A 19389-nucleotide genomic window follows, 5' to 3' on the forward strand; every position below is an offset into this window, starting at 1 on the left:
ACCTCAACAGCGCTACCAAGTGGCCCAGACTATGAGTACTCAGGGCTCGTAAGCAATACTGTACTACCTTTTAGTCTAATTTCAAATGTAATACACTAGTAAACATGGATAAATATATATTAAGATTTTTTGTTTGGATAAATATTTTAATTGTGCACAGTTTTCAACAGTCAAAAATATAGACATTTTTCTGGTCATACCTAATGAGAAACAGTAGTCCAATTCTAACCTACTTTCTGCAAACAGGCAGCTTGATAAGCAAAACAATGGTTTTAGGATCCCCTAACTGAAATCAAGTGTCTATTCAGATTACTTACAAAGTATGATCAAACACTTATAATATAAGGATACATATACGTAGGAATTCCTTTTGAGGCTAGATGTTTTTTGATGAGTTTTTCTGTCCCATACCAGTTAAAACCTACAGTAGTGTGTCCAATACGAGGCAGATGTACACTTGCTGAAATTAATAAAATGATAACAGTTTAAAGCTCTTGACCAATATATAAATAACAGCTTGACTTGATGTTAATATAACCTACTAGATTAATAATATATGTCATATGTTGCTGTTCAGATCGAAATATCCTTCCCTCGGGGGACGGGTATTCCATCCAAACTGCAAACATATGTCAGACATTTTTTCTTGCATATTCTACCATATTCCATTAAATTTTAAATTCTTTTTACCTTAATAAAATAATTTTCCATGGAAATTTATGTCATTACACCCTGAACTATTTTCTTACAACTATGAACAGCGTATGAAATTACAACTTCATTCATAAAGGTAAAATTACGTCATCCTAAGCATGCCAGTGCAACTTGTCTCTGAAAAGGTTGTGAAATTGACATCAGAAGTATGCTTTAAGACAACATTACATTTTAATCAAAGGTAATAACTCACCATTGTTTTCCTTCGCCTTCACATAGACTTTTTCTAGTCCATATCTGAGGGCAGACAATTTTATACCAGACACGTTGTTCCTCTTGTCTCGATGTTGGGCTATAATAAGTGCTACCTGTAAAATAAATGAAAAATTGACAATACAAACAAACTTAAAATCTGTCTAACAGTGAAGTTATATACATGTAGTTACATAGTTAAACAAATATATCAAGAGTTAAAATTCTTGTTTATACAGAAAATGTGACTTTTATTAATCAAAACATATTTACATTTCTTAAGTATCTGTATAATGAGTACATTCAGTATCTGGAACTTATAAGTAACATTATATTTATTCATGTATGTTAATGGTTTACCTATAATTAAAATGATTTTCATGGATAGGCTAAAACGTCCATTAAATATGAACAATAATTTGATTCAATATGACATAACAAGTTACATAACAAAATCCTATGGCAGGGAACAAAGAATGGAATAAACATAACAGAATATATATACCCAGTCCTTGCTGTCTTTACTGCTGGAACCAGCATCAAAAGGTACCATATGACAGTCTCCAAGAGCTAAATCTGTTACAATATATATATATATATGTATATTAGAATAAGTGACAATACATTAAGATAAAAAAAAAATTTCAAGGGAGAGTTCTCTGTATACCTGTCTTTTCTTTATTTGTCAAAATATATGCATTAAAATTTTCTACACATAAGTTATCCTTCACAAAACTTATATCTAATGTCCATATATTTTAATGTTATGTTAATAAAAATGGATTCCATTTCATTCAGACACCATACCAAATACTAAAATTATGTTTCAGTATTTAACACCTGCTCTGAACATCACTTCCATACAACTGAATAAATTAAATTAGGATGCTCCTAAGACTATTACAAACAGCTTTTCTTTGGACACAAAAATTAACTTCACACATTCAATAAAAAAACTTTAAACACTGAAAATTTACCAATTTATACTTGTCAAAGGCTGAGAGCTGATCAGCTACTATCGAGTTCTCTGAGTAACAACTTCCCTATTTCATATAACACTTACCCTGCATTTTACCAGCTAGTGTATACTGGTCTTCTGGTGTAGATGATCGGGCTGACAGTGCCGAGAATAAACCTCCAGTACCCCAGTTTCCAGAATCATCTATAACAATATACTGACATTTAAACAAATATTTTTTTACAACAATGTCTTAACATGTCAGCAAACATTTTTAATAGTTTTTCGGTCAAATATATTGATATAATTGTAAATTTAATCGGTACACTAGAGGAGTCACACAATATATTCATATTACATTTTCCTCTAATTCGGAAAAGATCTAGGCCAATCATTAAACAATGACTGCAATCAATGAAAAAAATCTCCTGGCATCAAAATTCTCATCAAATAAACACATCAAACCTGCACAATGGACAATAATATTGTTTTCTCTGTCAGTTTTCTTTGGATGAGTTACATCCCCTAGTACATAACGTATGTCATGTGGAGTTACATCCCCTGATATATCGTCATCATCTAGCATTCCTTCATCATCATCTGAGGTCTCGTCAATCTCTACATTACATGAATTGTAATCATTCTTCTTCCACAGTTCCTCTCTATAATAAACATTATATGAGCCGTGTCACGACAAAACCAACATAATGCGTTTGCGACCAGCATGGATCCAGACCAGCCTGTGCATCCACGCAGTCTGATCAGGATCCATGCTGTTCGCTTACAAACCCTTTAACAAGTAGAGAACCTGATAGCGAACAGCATGGATCCTGATCAGACTGCTCGGATGCACAGGCTGGTCCGGATCCATGCAGGTTGCAAACGTATTACATTGGTTTTGTCACGACACGGCTCATATGTATATGAAATTAGGCAAAGCCTTTGAACGGGAAAGTTGATTAAAAAAAAAAGTTCATTTTTCTGTTTTTAAAGGTGTCATTCAGTATTTTAAGCACCGCTTCTGTTTTCCCTCGGAATAATCCACAACTATTATTAATCTGAAAAGTTGTGATTGTTCATTATCGGAAAATGGCGGCGCCCAACTAGAACTGACACTGAGAATTTCATTGATAGGTATACAAATCTATATATTCTTTGACTTTTTGTTATTTGATTTTTTATAAATATACACATGTAGTCTATAGACGGGCAAACCAAATCCTGGGACCGCAAAGCCTTTGATTCCCCGTATAAAAATCCTTTTGAACATTTTTTTACTTCATTATGTTAAGCAAAAACAAGAATTAATATCAGTTTCATAAAAGATCAATTGTTTTGTTTCTTAAATAATGCAAAAACTTTAAACACTTAATATAAGGTATAAGAAAGACACTAAATGTTAAACAAATGTACAACTTGAAATTTAAATATATTGGGAGTGTCAATAGACATAAAAATGCTATGAAAAACGTGAAAATCTGATGGGAGAAAATTAATCCACTTGACAGTGATACATGTACAATGTACCTCCTTTTTCTTTGCTCTTGTGCCCGCCTCATCTCTCTTTCTTCTGCCTCTTTAGCTCTCTTTGCTGCGGCTTCTTCACGCTGTAATAATGTATCATACTTAGTATATATCTTGTTGTAAAGACTGATTGTTAGTTTTATAAGTGACCATTTCAGTTTCATTGTATTGTATACTGTCAAAGAACACATATCATGCATTAGATGTACCATTAAATACAGTTTTATGAAACCAAATGATACATCACTATGTAAAGTTCTCTGGAATTTTCAAAGACATAGTTATACATGTATTATGATAAATTACATTATTAGCTATTCTTGCAAAAAAAAAAATAAAAAAAAAATAGTGCAGACATCTATACATTTACAGAAAACATGCATTAACATAAAATCATGTGAGCACGCAACATTGTTGCATGTATTTTACTATGATCCAAATTGTTTTTTTTTATACGAAAAACAAAGTAAAAGCTTGAAGTTACTGAATCAGACATAAAATTTTATGCAGGAATGGCTCTAATGCACTTTTTTATGCATGAACATCTGTAGAAGCCCTCAGACTTTCATAAAATCCTCATCTTGTAGGCTGGGGATTTAAATGTGTCCTGGTTCTGCTGAAGTTAATACATAGAAAGAGGTGCATTAACCCACTATTACTTATCTTTATTATATAAATATAAAGTAAATAAACATAATACAGTATTTCAGGAATGAAAACTATAAAATATTATGGGAAAACCCATGCTTTTGATGAAAGTGTACTTATTTTTATAAAGAATTTTTAGGTCAGCCTTCTTGGCTAAGCTCAAAGAAATAATAATTTGTATAATATTAACTGAATAACAGTGAATGGTGGGGCATTAAGTAGAAAAAACATCATTGAACAACCTTTTTCTTTCTCTCAGCCAGCTCTTCTGGTGTCAATTTCTTCCTGGGTTTTCTCAGAACATCTGGTAGACCTGGCATAAATACAGACAGAGGTTGACGCTTTAAACGACTTGGTCTATCTTCTGCCAGCTTCTCTGACAATACTGCTTTCTCAGCTGGTAAATATAAACAATTATACTGAATTTATAACATTGACATAATGTTTATAAGAGATGTAGCAACTTACATGTACATCTCCAAAATGTTCCTTGAGCCATAAGAGTTATGGAATATATTGAAAAACTGAGACGAATCATGGCAAAAATGTATTTCAACTTTCACTGTTTATATTCACTATTTGCTTTGGATGGGCATAATGTCACTTTAACTAAATAGATACAATATTGATATGCTAAAATAATTATTAATAGCTAAAATGGGGTTTTTGTGAATTTTTAAAGTAGTCTATTGCTGAATTTACATTTTCCTTTATATTCGAATTATATCTACAAAAAAAACAAAGTAAAAATAACCTCATTTTAAAACAAAATACTAAAGATATTACTACACAGCAATGTTGCATATTCATGTAAGTTATTGAATTTAATAAAGCAACAGGTATATGGAAAAGGCAAAAACAAGTTTGAGGTTAGAATTCATCTAATTCAGAGGAAAATGTTTTCATTTACCTATATAAGTCTTCTCTAAAAAGTAAAAAAGAAAAGGTTGTTGGTGTAAACTTGGAGGATTTACTTCCAAGTTATTAATATTCTCTAAATATTAGTAGAGGTCACTGATGGAAGGTCTGTCAGGTAAGTAGAGTGTCTTTAATAATATTAATAATTAAAAACAAGGGGTGTCTACTACTTTAAAAAATTCAATAATTACATAGTCTCACTAACTTACTAAATTTTTTTAAACATTTCCCATGAGCGTTCAAATTTTTCATATTGAAACAGCTGTTTGGCACTGTATTTTTTCAGTAGTATAAATAGAAACTATTTGTTTCTTAAAAATTTCCAAAGAAGGCCTTATTTTCTTCAATCTGTTATAGTATATGTACTGTTTTGCGCTAGCAAAATAATCTTATTTAGGATGATGTTTATATTAACATTCCCAAATAAGATATCAAAATTAACTCCAATTAGTGAAATTTATATTACATTTTTCTTTGATATATGATTGTAATTGTTGCCAAAATTGTTTAATAGTTTCAACAATTACAAAACAAATGTATTAAAGTTTCTGGCTCATGTTGCAGAATGTACAGTCATTTTCTGTAATAATATTCATTTTTTTAAGAAGATAGTTTGTGGCTAAAACTCTATGGTTGATTCTGTATTGAAACCAGATCAATTTTGGGTCTTTTGTTACTCTAAAAAAAACATTACTATATATTAAATTGAAATTCAAGTTATTCATATCGCCTAAACTTATATAATTCATTTTTCCATTTTTTGCAATGAATTTGGGTATTCTTCCTTCTTTTTTATCATTCTATATATAGATCTGCATCCTTTTTTTATCTTTATTTATAATAGCCAAACCTAAAGGAATGTGGATTATTGAATGATTTCTTAGGTAAATGTCTTATATTATTATTCAAAAAGGAAATCATTTACTGGCAAGAAAACCTTTGATATTCCAAAATAATTTGTTCTAATATTGAATATCTAATAAAATTTTGGCCAAGGTGTAAAATTCCCTTCTTGATTGATAAGGTCCCCTAAAAATATACTCCCCTAGATACCCATCTGTTATAACAAACACTAGATCCTGCTAACTTTATAAATGCCCATCTGGGGGTTTAATGCCATAAATTTGACTGAGTAACTTTGCTGAACAAGAATTCACCTCTACATTTGAAAGAAAATTAAAAAAAAACTGTAAAGGCACATCTTTCCCAAAAAGGCATTTAATTTCTTGATGTAATTGTATTCCCTTGCATAATCTGTACCATCTTATATATGTATTTAAACAAAGGGCATGCACTTTTAACAATATGTAAAAAAATTACAATTAACTGTCAACAGTCTTCTTAGCCATGTTGCTTTTAAACTATAACATAAAACACTTGAGATCAAACCATTCTTAAGCCCTCCAAACTTGTATTCCTGTGATATAATATTTCTTTTAACCTTATCTCTTGAATCACTCCATAGAAAATTGAAAAACATTTGCTGGATAATATTTATTTTTGCTAGTGGTGGGTTAGGAATACTCAAAATCAAATGATTTAATTTTGACAAAGCAAGGGTTTTAATAACCACTAATTTGCCGAGTGGCTGTTAAAACTCTTTTTGACTAGCAAGCAAAAAACTTTTTAATTTCCTCAATTTTTGTTTCATAATTAATATCAACTATATCAGATAAATCTACTGAAAAATTTAATTCCAAGAAGTGTGAAAAAAGTTATCTCCCCATGATAAATTGTATTCTGGGACAAAGTATTGTGCTACTGTATTTTTTTTGACCCAAACAAATTACTTTTGTTTTCTCCATATTTATATTAAAGGCCTGAAATGTTTGACATAAAATTTTAAAGTTAACATTGTGTTTTTTAATGATTCTGACGTGCCATCTAAGAATAAACTAGTATCATCAGCATATTGAGAGAGTTTATACTCTGTACCATTAAACTAATTCCTTTTTAATTATTATTATCTCTTATCAATATTGACAGGATTTCTGCGCAAAGAATGAACAGGTAGGGAAGACAAGAGCATCAATTGACGGCAGCCTCTTTGTAGCGCGAGAAGGAATCTGAACATGTGACCATTAACAATAACACAGACTTTTATAATTTGTTATAAAAAAGTTTGAAATCCTTGAATCTAACAGAGGGTCCAAAAAATTAAAAAATCTAAAACTTGAATGGCATAAATTTTTCCAGGAAAAAGTAAATCAAAGCAAGCTGCAAAATCTATTAATAGTACAATCCAGGTATATTATTCTTTCCGGAGTAGAACCAAGAGATCATAAACCTAATCTTATATTTGTCGCCAATGACGTCCTTCCGGGTAAAAAGCCCTGTTTTGGTCATCGTTAATGATCTTTTCCTAAAATATTTTTATGCGAAAAGCTATTGAAGAAGATGGCAATTTTATTAAGAATAATTTAGTAGTGAAAAATTGGTTCTCCAATTTTTCAAAGTAGGAATTTATCTTTGTTTCCTTTGGAATGCGAAAGGTTATAAAACCTTGTTTTTTGAGTTTAACTGACAGTTCACCTATGTTATTATGAATGATTAATTGAATCTAACTAAAAAAACTATACCTAAATCATTCCAGAAAAATTTAAAAAAATTCTACAGTAAAAACCATGCATTGCCTGGACTTGTATTATTTGACATGCGTTTCAGACTATTTCAACATTTCATTGTAAGTTAGGGCACCTCAATAGATTGTTTCTCATTATCTAGTAATTTTGGTATGTCAGTAATTATACAAAATTTGACTTAAACACACTGTTTCAGTATTTTTTTTGAATTTAATATAAATTTTCATAATGCCTCTTTGTTTCTGTAAGTAATTCTTCCTGTTTTTGTAAAATGTTTTCCTGTTTCTGTTATTAAAGAATTCATAAATTTTGAGACATAATTTCTGTTTTCCAAATTGGCAAAAGTATCTTGTAGGTTTCTCTCCTTCTTGTATCCATTTTAGCTCTTGATCTTATAAATACACCATTCCATGTTTTTTCTTTCCGTAAATCTAAAAAGTTTTCTTTTCTTTTGTTTTCCTAAAAGTTCATCAATTAGTGTTAGGATGGGACTCAATATTCTTTATTTCTTTTAAAAGTTTATCTTTATTATTTATTGTTTATTTTTTTTTTCTTATGCAGACGCATAACGAATGGTGATTCCTCTAAAGATAAAAGAAGAGTTTCAAAAAATAACTGGTTAGAGGGAAAAATTATACTTAATAAAAAGTATGGGACAGTCTTTATGTTTAGGCAGATATATATTTTATCCCAAAACTTTTCTTATATCAACTGTTGTCAAACACCATTATTATTTTCAATAATGAAATTTAAATAGTCAATAAATCTAACTTGACTTTTGAAAAAAAAAAAGAGCTTAATGTCACTTAAATGTTTTAAAATATAGTATGATGGATATATGTCATGAATTGGATAATGTAAAAGGTACAGTAGGGGATGGCTCCTCCGACCCCACTGCACCAATTACGGGAAAATAAATGGGCAACATATGTTTGCTGAAAAATTAAAAAAAAAAAAAAAAAAAAAAAAAAAAAAAAAAACTTACAGTGTACATCCATTTACTATAGTGATTTACTTGAATTTCATCCTCACTGATGTTAGTGCCAATACATGTTATATTTATGAAAACTTTTTTTCCTGTGAAGTTACTTGGGTAGTTAGTCACTTGGCCAAAAATAATAAATGTATATTAGGAAGGTTATCAGTGGATCTTTCCACACAAGGTAAAGCGTAAAACTATAATGCTGAATGAATCAACCATCAATGTGACTTAAAACCCCATGCCTAAAATAATCAAATTACCCATAAATATGACTTAAACCACATGCCTAAAATAATCAAATTACCTATCAATATGAATTAAATCCCCATGCCTAAAATAGTAAATTTACCAATCAATGTGAGTTAAAACCCCATGCCTAAAATAATCAAATTACCCATCAATGTGACTGAAAACCCCATGCCTAAAATAGTCATGCACTCATACCTATTACAGCTGTCAAATCTGCTACATACATGATCAAATAAATATTTAAACATATAGGAAATTATCATTTGAATGTTTAAACATATAGGAAATACCTTCAAGCAGTTCATCAAAGGCTTTTTTATCAGCTGCAGTAGGCTCCTTGGAGTAGTCAGTTCCCTCAAACATGTACATAGTCTGTGGCGCATCCTCTAATATACCTTCATCCTTGTAATAATAAGAAACACTTTGTTCACCTCTTCAAAATTTAACATTTTCATAAAACATGAAATAATGAACAATGGACATGAAAGAGTCACAAAACAGAAACACTTTGTGAAATAATTCTGTAAATGTTTGGTTGTAATCCTATAAAAAATGTAGAAGTTGTGTACAAAAGATATTGTTTATGCCAGCTTGTCCATACTGTTTACATCAATTTAACAACCATTTTTTCCTTGCCAAAACCTGGCTTACTAGCAAAACAACCAATCAGAATGGATTAACACTCACCTCAGATCCATTAGCTTCTTCATCCACTTTTGTTTCCTCGGGCTGCCATTCACCGTCTGCTGTAGGTCCAAGAATGGCCTTGAAATCCGGGTCAACATCATTCCAGGGGTTACCACTTAAAATTTCTCAACTCCATTTTTTAGTATATCCTGAAGCGAAAAAAAAATGAAACCCAAAAAAATATAAAAAACAAAAATTTTCCAAATAAAATTTAAATATAGTAACTTTAGTTTTATTGGGGTAAAAAATGAATTTTTAAACTACTTAACCATATACTTATCCTTTTATCACACACCTGTGCCGCTTTTGTGACTCCGTAAAAATGGTATTGCACAGCCATGCATATATTTTGAATTGACGTCATTTGCGTTATACAAACATAAGGTAAAGACGCACTAAATGTTAGCATTACACTATAGGCGCATTGATTATAATTGACTCTTTTTCACTTTAAACAGTCTTTATTTTGAGAATTGATAAATAGAATATTATATTTGTGTAGGTTCATTACCAATTTATTGAACTTCAGCTCATCAGAGGCTTGCATAATATAAATCTATTCAACTCATGCAATAAATTCAGTATTGAATTTACACTCATTCAATATCTTCTATATACTCATGATATTTATGGCCCAGTATAAATGGCTGCAAGCTAAAATCTCAGAAGCTGTTATTAAAATGGATATCATTATGAGCAAGTTTACAAAGGGGCAGCGATACAAACTGAAATGTTATCTGTCCCTTTTTTTTTAAAATAAAGAGCTTGTTTAGATGCCCCAGTGAGAATTCTCCTTTTTTTATTACTTCTAGTTAACTCTAGTTTTCTTCGCTCTCTTTGAAAAACTCTTCACTGTATTCTTTCTGACCAATCTGAACCTTTTCTGGTCTGTAAAATTAAGTTCAAATTTTATGTTTTTTCCCCAATATTTTCGGATAGTGAAATTCAAAATATCATTTTTTTAAAAAAAAGCAAGACTATATTTTAATGTGGATAAAATCAAATGTCTAAATAAATGGTATGTTACTTGTAAAATATTGCATCTGGTGTTCACTCAGTGAAATATATTTCGATCTTTGTTACATGAAAAACAAACAAATATGTACAGTACTTTTTTCAAAATAAGTACTAACTGAAAAGCTCTAAGTGCAGACCAGGATCAGTTCATTCAGATGTGCTGTGCTGGGTGATCTTGGTCTGTGCTGGTCACAATGGTAGAATCTGATGTAACCAGCAAGCTTATGGTTAATTAATAATCGCATACATGAACATGTTACTATTCTCAACATTCAACCAATGCTTTATACCAAATACAAATGAATATCATATAACTCTAAGTATATATATCTCACAGAAAATCTCTCACTTAAGGCCATATAATGTTAAAATTAATTCAGCAGTTTCTAAAACATTTTATAGTTGAATTAAACTGTACCAGTATTTGGACAACAAAGTTTTGACCACTTATACATGTATAACTTTTTAAAAGAAATTGAATATTCAAAGAATTCAAATACATGTATGAAAAAAATTGAAACTTATTTCAGTATAAAATTTCTATCCCCCCTTAATAACAATTTCTGACCTTGGGCTCCATCCCAAAATTAAAAAGACCCCTGACCTATCCCCAATTAAAAATACTGAAACCCTTTACTCTATCCCCCAAAATTTCAATCTGACCTTGACTCTATCCATAATTTTAAATACGACCTTTTACTCCCATCCCCCCCAAAAAATTAACCCAAAACTGACCTTGACTCCCCACCATTATTCAATACTGCCTTTTATACTATCCCTAATTTCAAAACTGACCCTTTACCCTATCCATAATTACAATACTGGAAACCTTTACCTTTTATCCCCAATTACAATTAAATACCCTGGGCTTTCCCCTTTCCCCTTTTACAAATGGACATTTACTCTAATCTAATAACAATACTGACCTTGACTACTATCCTAATTTCAATATGACCTTGACTTTCCCATCCCTAATAACAATACTGACCTTTACTCCTATCCCTTTTACAATTTCTGACATTGACTAATCCCCAATTTCAAACTGACCCCTTTACTCCCATCCCTAAATTAAAAATACGAAACCTTTTACACTTTCCCTAATTACAATACTGAAACCTTTACTAAATAAACCATAATTAAATACTACCTTGACTCTTTCCCTAATTAAAAAATAAATGACCTGGGCTCCATCCCTTTTTAAATAGTGACATGACTCTATATTAAAAACAATACTATCTTGACTTTTAAACCCTAATTTAAAAAATATGATTACTACTATCCCCAATTCAAAACGACCGTGATCCTATCCCTAAATTTCAATTTCTGACCCTTTGGGTCCTATCCCTAAAATTTCAAATACCTTGACTCCTATCCCTAAATTTCAATACTGCCCCTGACTCCATCCCTAATTCAATACTGACCCTTTACTTTATCCTTATTACAATCCCGACCTTAACTCCCTTTTCCCAATTTCAATAAATACCTTGACTCCTATCCAAATTTCAATTTTCTGACCTTGACTCTATCCCCAAATTCAAATGACCAAAATTTCCCATCCCTAATTTCAATACTCCCCTGACTACCCCTAATTTCAATACGCCGTGACCCCTTTTCCCCAAAATTTCAATCGATTTACTCCTTTCCCCAAGTACCAAAACAACCGTGATCCTTTTCCCCAAATTTCAAAAACTGACCCTTGACTACTAAACCCTAATTACCCAAACTTTAAACCCTTTACTCCTATCCCTAATTACAAAACTGGGCCTTGACTATATCCCTAAATTACAATACTGACCGGACCCCTATCCCCCAATTTCAAAACTGACCTATCCTATCCATAATTTCCAAAACTGACCTTTTACTCCTATCCCTTTTTACCCAAAACTGAACCCTTTACTCCAAACCCTAAATTTTCAATACTGACCTTGGGCCCCCCTATCCATTAAATTCAATACTGATTTACCCTAAACCCCTTATTAAATACTGATCTTGGACCTATCCATTTTTTACAAAAACGATCTTTTACTCCTTCCATAATTACAAACTGAATTGGGCTCCTATTCCCCAAATTTCAATACTGACCTTACCCTATCCTTTAAATTTCAATTTCTGACCGACCCCTTTTCCCCCAAATTTCAATACCCGACCTTGAAATCCTATCCCTTATTAAAACCCGACCCTTTAATTTCCCACCAAATTTAAAAAAAACAATACTGACCTTGATCCTACCATAATTACAATACTGAAACCCGGGTACTATCCCCTTTTTACAAAACCCGACCTTTAAATTTCCATCCCAATTTCAATACTGACCCTTTACTCCCATCCCAATTACAATACTGACGGACTCCATCCCTAAAATTTAAAAACCCGACCCTTTACTCCTTTTCCCCTTAATTCAAACTGACCTTTACCCCCTATCCCCTTTTACAATACTGACCTTACCCTATCCATTTTTACAATATGATCCTTTACTCCTACCATAATTTTCAATATACCCCTTTACTTCCCATCCTAAATTTCAAAAACTTACCTTGACTCCTATCCATAAAATTTCAATACTAATGACTACTTCCCCAAATTAAACCCCCAAAACGACTTGAATCCCCATCCATAAATTTCAAACCCGAAAAAGTGACTCCTAAACCATAATTACCCAAAGACCTTGGGCATACCCCCACCATTTCTATCCAAAAAACTGAAACCTTTACTTCTATCCATTATTACAATACGAAACCCTTTACCCCAACCCTAATTACCCAAAACTGGGCCCTGACTCCCATCCCCAATTACAATACTGCCTTGACTCCTACCATTTAAATTTCAATACTGACCTTTACTCCTATCCCAAAATTTCCCAAAAATGACCCGGGTTCCTTCCCCAATTACAATAAATGAAACCTTTTAAATTTTTATCCCCCAAATTCAATACGACCCCTGACTCCTATCCCCAATTTCAATACTACTTGGGTCCACCCCCCAATTTCCCAAAACTGACCTTGGGCTTCCCATCCCTAATTTCAAACTGACCCCTGACTCCTATCCATAATTTCAATACAACCCTTTAAAAACCCATCCTAATTACAATACTTAAACCTTTACTACTAAACCTAATTACAATACTGACCTTGACTCCTATCCCTTATTACAATACTGACTTGAAACCCCATCCCAATTCAATTTCTGACCCTTTATCCTATCCCTAATTACAAATGACCGTATCCTATCCCTATTCAAAAGGGCATTGACTCCTATTTCCCTTTTAATTTTCAATAATGACCTTGCCCCCATCCCTAAATTTCAAAATGACCCTTACTCCATCCCTTTAAATTTCAAAACTGACCTTGACTCCTATCCATAATTACAATACTGAAAATTGACTCCTTAAACCAAAAATTAAATACTGAGGGTTGGGCTCCTATCCCTAATTTACAATTTCGACCTGGAAACCCCAAACCGTTTTTACAAAAAGTGACATTGCTCCCATTTCCCCAATTACAAAAACTGACCTTGATCCCACCCCAATTTCAATACCCGCCCGGGGTCCTATCCCTAAATTTAAAAACGGGAAATTGACTATATCCCCATTTCAATATGACCTTTTACTCCTATCCCTTAAAATTTAAAAAAGACCTTTCTCCTATCCATTTTTTACAATACTGACCTTACTCCCATCCATAATTAAAAACTGACCGTGACTCCCCATCCCTAATTAAATACGACCTTGACTCCTTTTCCCTAATTTCAAAAACTGACCTTTACTCCACCTAATTAAAAAATTTCTACCTTACCCCTTCCCCTAAAATTCAAAAACTGACCTTGACTCCTATCCTTAAATTTCAATACTGACCTTGGGTCCCACCTTTTACCAATCTAACCTTGATCCCCATCAATAAAAAAATACTGACCTTTAAATCTTCCCCTAATTACCCAAAACTGAAAAATTTACCCTTTTCCATAATACAAAACTGACCTGACTCCCCATCCCTTTTTACAATAAATGATTTGACTTAATTCCCTTTTTTACAAAAACTGATCTTTACTCCTATCCAAATTTCAATACTGACCTTTTACTCCTATCCAAAAATTTTAAAAAAAAAAACTGACCTTGGGTCCTATCCAAATTACAATACTGGGCCGTGAAATCCTATCCCTATTTCAATAGGAATTTTACTCCTTCCCCTTTTTAAAAACGACCTTTACTCCTATCCATTAAATTTCAAAACGCCTTGACCCCACCATAATTACAAAAATGACCTTTTAATCCATTTTTACAATACTGGGCCGTGACTCCTATCCCTAAAAACCCAAAACGACCTTGACTTATCCCAATTTTCAATACCCGATCTTGAATTCTATCCATAATTACAATCTGACCGTGGGCTCCTATCCCCAAATTTCAAAAACTGACCGTGACTCCAAACCCTAATTACAAAACTGACCCCTTTTCATCCTATTTTCCCCAATTACAATACTGGGCCTTTACCCCAACCCTAATTACAATACTGACCTTGACTCCCATCCATAATTACAAATACTGGCCTTACCCTATCCCTAAACCCAAAACTGCCTTTACTCTATCCCTAATTACAAAACTGATCTTGACTTTACCCTAATTCAAAACTGGGCCCTGACTCCTACCCCAATTACAATATGACCGGGGACTCCTTTTTCCCCAAATTTCAATTTCGACCTTTACTCCTACCATAATTACAAAACTGAAACCGGGGGAATCCTCCCTAAATTTCAAACTGACCTTGACTATACCCCCAATTAAAAATACTTGGACCTTGCTCCTATCCCTAATTACAAATACTGACCTTGACTACTATCCCTAATTCCAAAACTACCGTGACCCCTTTTCCCTAATTACAATTTCTGAAACCCTGACTTCCCATCCCCCAAATTTCATCTGACCTTGACTCCCAACCCTTTTTACAAAACTGACCTTTACTCCTACCATAATTACAATACTGAAACCCTTTACTCCCATCCATAATTAAAAATATGACCTTTACTCCTAAACCCTTTTAAATACTGATTTTTGACCCTTCCATTATTACAATACTACTTGACTCCTATCCCTAATTACAATATGACATTGACCCCCTTAAACCCCAATTTTCAATACGACCTTGAAATCCCATCCCCAATTAAATACTCCCTGACCCCACCCAATTACAATATGACCTTGGGCTCCTACCCTTTTTTACAATATGACCTTGCTCCTATCCCTTTTAAATTTCTGACCTTGGGCTTTCCCAAACCAAATTTCAAAAACTGACCGTGATCCTATCCCTTATACATATCGAAACCCTTTACTCCCATCCCAATTTCAATACTGACCCTTTATCCTAAACCCTAATTACCCAAAACTGACCCTGACTCCCATCCCAATTTCAAAAAACTGACCTTGACTCCCATCCCCCTTTTTACAAAACTGGGCCTTGACTCCATCCCCTTTTTACAATCTAAACCCTTTACCCCCCACCCTTTTACAAAAACTGATTCGGGCCCCCACCCTAAATTTCAATACTGAAACCCGTCCCTTTCCCTAATTTCAATAAATGACCCTTGACTCCTACCAAATTACAATACTGACCTTGACTACTTCCCCCTTTCAATACTGATCTTTTACTCCTACATAATTACAAAACGGGCCTTTACCTATCCATAATTACAATACGGGCCCTTGGGCCCATCCATAATTACAAAAACTGACCTTTTCTTAAACCATAATTTTCAATAGACCTTGACTTCTATCCTTATTTCAATACTGACCTTATCCAAACCTAATTCAATACTTTACCCGGGCTCCTATCCCCAATTTTCAATACCCCCTTGACCCCCATCCATTTAATTTCAATCGATTGGGCTCCCAAACCATAATTAAAATATGACCGGATCCCATCCCTAAATACAATAACCCCTTTACTACTATCCCAAATTTCAAAACTGACCTGTTATCCCCAATTAAAACCAAAACGACCTTTGGGTCCTATCCCTAATTACAATCCGACCCTTTATTTCCCATCCTAAAATTTAAAAACTTTACCCGTACTCCTATCCCAAAATTTCAATACTGACCTTGATCCTATCCCCTAATTACCCTACGACCTTGACTACTATCCCTAAAAATACTACCTTTACTTTCCCAAACCCTTTTTACAATACTGACCTTGAAATCCTACCTAAAAAAACAATACTGAACCCCTTTATCCCAAACCCTAATTTCAATACGACCTATCCTTTTCCCCTTTTTACCCAAAAGTGACTTTAAATTTTCCTCCCCTAATTTTCAATACGAAACCTTTAAATCCTATCCCTAATTTTCAAAAAATGGGCCTTGACTCCTATCCCCAATTTTCAATTTCTGACCCTTTTCCCCATCCAAAAAATTACAATACCCGAAACCTTTACCCCCTATCCATTTAAATTTCAATTTCTGACTTGACTCCTATCCCTTTAAATTTCAACTTACCTTACTTCCTTTTCCTTATATTAAAAATTGAAAATCCAAACCCTTTAATTAAAAAAATGATTTTACCCCAAACCCCAAACCAAATTCACTTGGGGTCCCCAAACCCTAAAAATTTCAAAAACTGACATTGCACTTTCCCCCAAATTTCAATACTGACCCTTTAAATCCTTCCCCAAATTTAAAAAACTGAACCCCTGACTTTTTTAAACCATTTACAAAACCCGACCTTGGGCCCCCTATTCCCTAATTACAAACTTTACCCCGATCCTTTTCCCTAATTAAATAAATTACCTTTTTTCCTTTCCCTAATTTCAATACGACCTTGGGCCCCTATCCAAATTCCCAATAAAGACCTTGGAACCCTTAAACCCTTAAAAAAATACTGCCTTGACTCCTTCCCTTTCCCAAAACTGACCTTCCTTTTCCCCCCTTTTTACAAAAACTACCCTTACTCCACCCTAAAACAATTTCTGACCCTTGGGCTCCCATCCATTAAAATTAAAAATACTGACCTTGATCCCATCCATTTAAAATTTCAATATGAACCCCTTCTCCCCAAAACCCTTTTACAATACTTTATCTTGAAATTCTACCATTTTTACAATACTTTTCTTTACTCCTATCCATTTTAAAACTTACCTTACTCCTAAACCATAATTTCAATACGAAACCCTTTAACCTAATTAACAATACTGACCTTGTGACTCCTATCCCTAATTTACAATACTGACTTTTGACTCCTATCCCTAATTACAAATACTGACCTTGACTCCTATTCCTAATTACAATACTGACCTTGGACTCCTATCCATAATTACATATGACTTGACTACTATATAATTACAATACTGACCGTGTGACTCCTATCCCTAATTACAATACTGACCTTGGCTCCTATCCCCTAATTTACAATACTGACCCTTGACTCCTATCCCTAATTAACAATACTGACCTTGACTCCTATCCCTAATTACAATACTGACCGTGACTCCTATCCATTATTACAATACTGACCTTGACTACTATCCATAATTACAATACTGACCTTGACTCCTATCCATTATTACAATACTGACCTTGACTCCTATCCCTAATTACAATACTGACCTTGACTCCTATCCCTAATTACAATACTGACCTTGACTTCTATCCATTATTACAATACTGACCGTGACTCCTATCCATTATTACAATACTGACCTTGACTGTCCTATCCTATGTGCCCTGGCAGCAGCTTGAAGGTCATTCTGTGGGTTAAAGTCACTGTCCACAAATATCACAGTATCAGCACTGGTCAAATTTATACCCTGTCCACCTTAAATATGTATAATGGTGTCAGTTGGCATAGAAATAAGACTATAGTGTGAAATTGAACTCGTTTTCGACATTGAAATAGCGTTCTTGATTTGATTGTTTTTTGCATCTGCTGTTTGGCGCTACATTGTGATGTCACGTAAACAACACTTTAAACGTCTGTACAACGTTAAAAACTGAGTTAAAGATATTTGTGTTCGGATTCATTTTCTTAGTTAGACCATTTTCTTTTATTCTAGATAGTTTTCACAACACAATTCGACAAAAAAATGTTTAATATTTATCAGATTTTTTAAACAAAATGGTGCTGTCAATGTGTTGGTTTAAAAATACACAGGGAGGTAATAAGAACATTGAGTGCATTGTTGTAGAATAATGCATGCTTCTGGCCTTCTTTGTTTATATAGAAAAAATTCCAATAGTGTTAGAATTGTATATACACAAATGATGTCACATCAAAGTGTAATATCGTTTTTATGAAATCAGTTTCTTACACTCATGCACCATGCTTTATGAGAGAAATCTACAATGATGTATAATTAAAGTAAACAGAGTAGGATGATTCCAGTTATAAATTACCAGCTCTTGTGCTCAGAAGAAAGACAAAAGTTTCATCGTTACTGTTAAAGTTTTGAACAGCCAAGAAACGTTCCTCTCCTCTCACTGACCCATCCAGACGCTCATATGTATAACCTTTAATATTTAGAATATAATCTAAAATATCAAATTTGGCCACTTTCCAGATTCACTAGGGGAGGAAGACCAAACAATATCCCCCCTGCAATATTTCAGGCATAAATAGAGAAGAACCAAAGACCTTCTATAATGAAGCCAGAAAGGTTCAACAAATACTTTAACCCTTTACCACATATATACGCGAAACAACGCACTTTCGACCCCCCCCCTTTTTTAGGCCTCAAATAGTGAAAAAATGTCCTATTTGGGCCCCAAACACATGTTTTCGTTTGAGAAATGTTGCTAAAAAAAATGAGCACTTTTTCGGCGCCGCCCCCCATCCAAAAGATACGTCAGGGGGTTGCCAGAAGGGGGATGTGCCCCCTTCTGTTAGGGGGGTTTGAAGGGGGCGGAGTCCCCCTCATCGCCAAGAAAATTTTGGACTTGT

At 33.3% G+C, this 19389-nt stretch overlaps 1 protein-coding gene across 1 annotated transcript; it reads right to left on the bottom strand.

The window, feature by feature from the left end:
* Positions 1–332: 332 nt before the first annotated feature.
* LOC132760541 (chromodomain-helicase-DNA-binding protein 1-like) lies at positions 333–18980 on the bottom strand (the record flags this gene model as incomplete). Its single annotated transcript, XM_060752526.1, has 11 exons — positions 333–460; positions 908–1022; positions 1412–1482; positions 1970–2068; positions 2330–2526; positions 3392–3471; positions 4279–4433; positions 9058–9169; positions 9455–9569; positions 18153–18267; positions 18846–18980. Coding segments are annotated over 11 exons (1322 nt in total), but the record flags the coding sequence as incomplete, so codon positions are not given.
* Positions 18981–19389: the final 409 nt, after the last annotated feature.

This window comes from Ruditapes philippinarum, unplaced genomic scaffold (assembly GCF_026571515.1).
Source record: "Ruditapes philippinarum isolate M1 unplaced genomic scaffold, ASM2657151v2 ctg15373_1_1_1_1, whole genome shotgun sequence".
Taxonomy (NCBI): domain Eukaryota; kingdom Metazoa; phylum Mollusca; class Bivalvia; order Venerida; family Veneridae; genus Ruditapes; species Ruditapes philippinarum.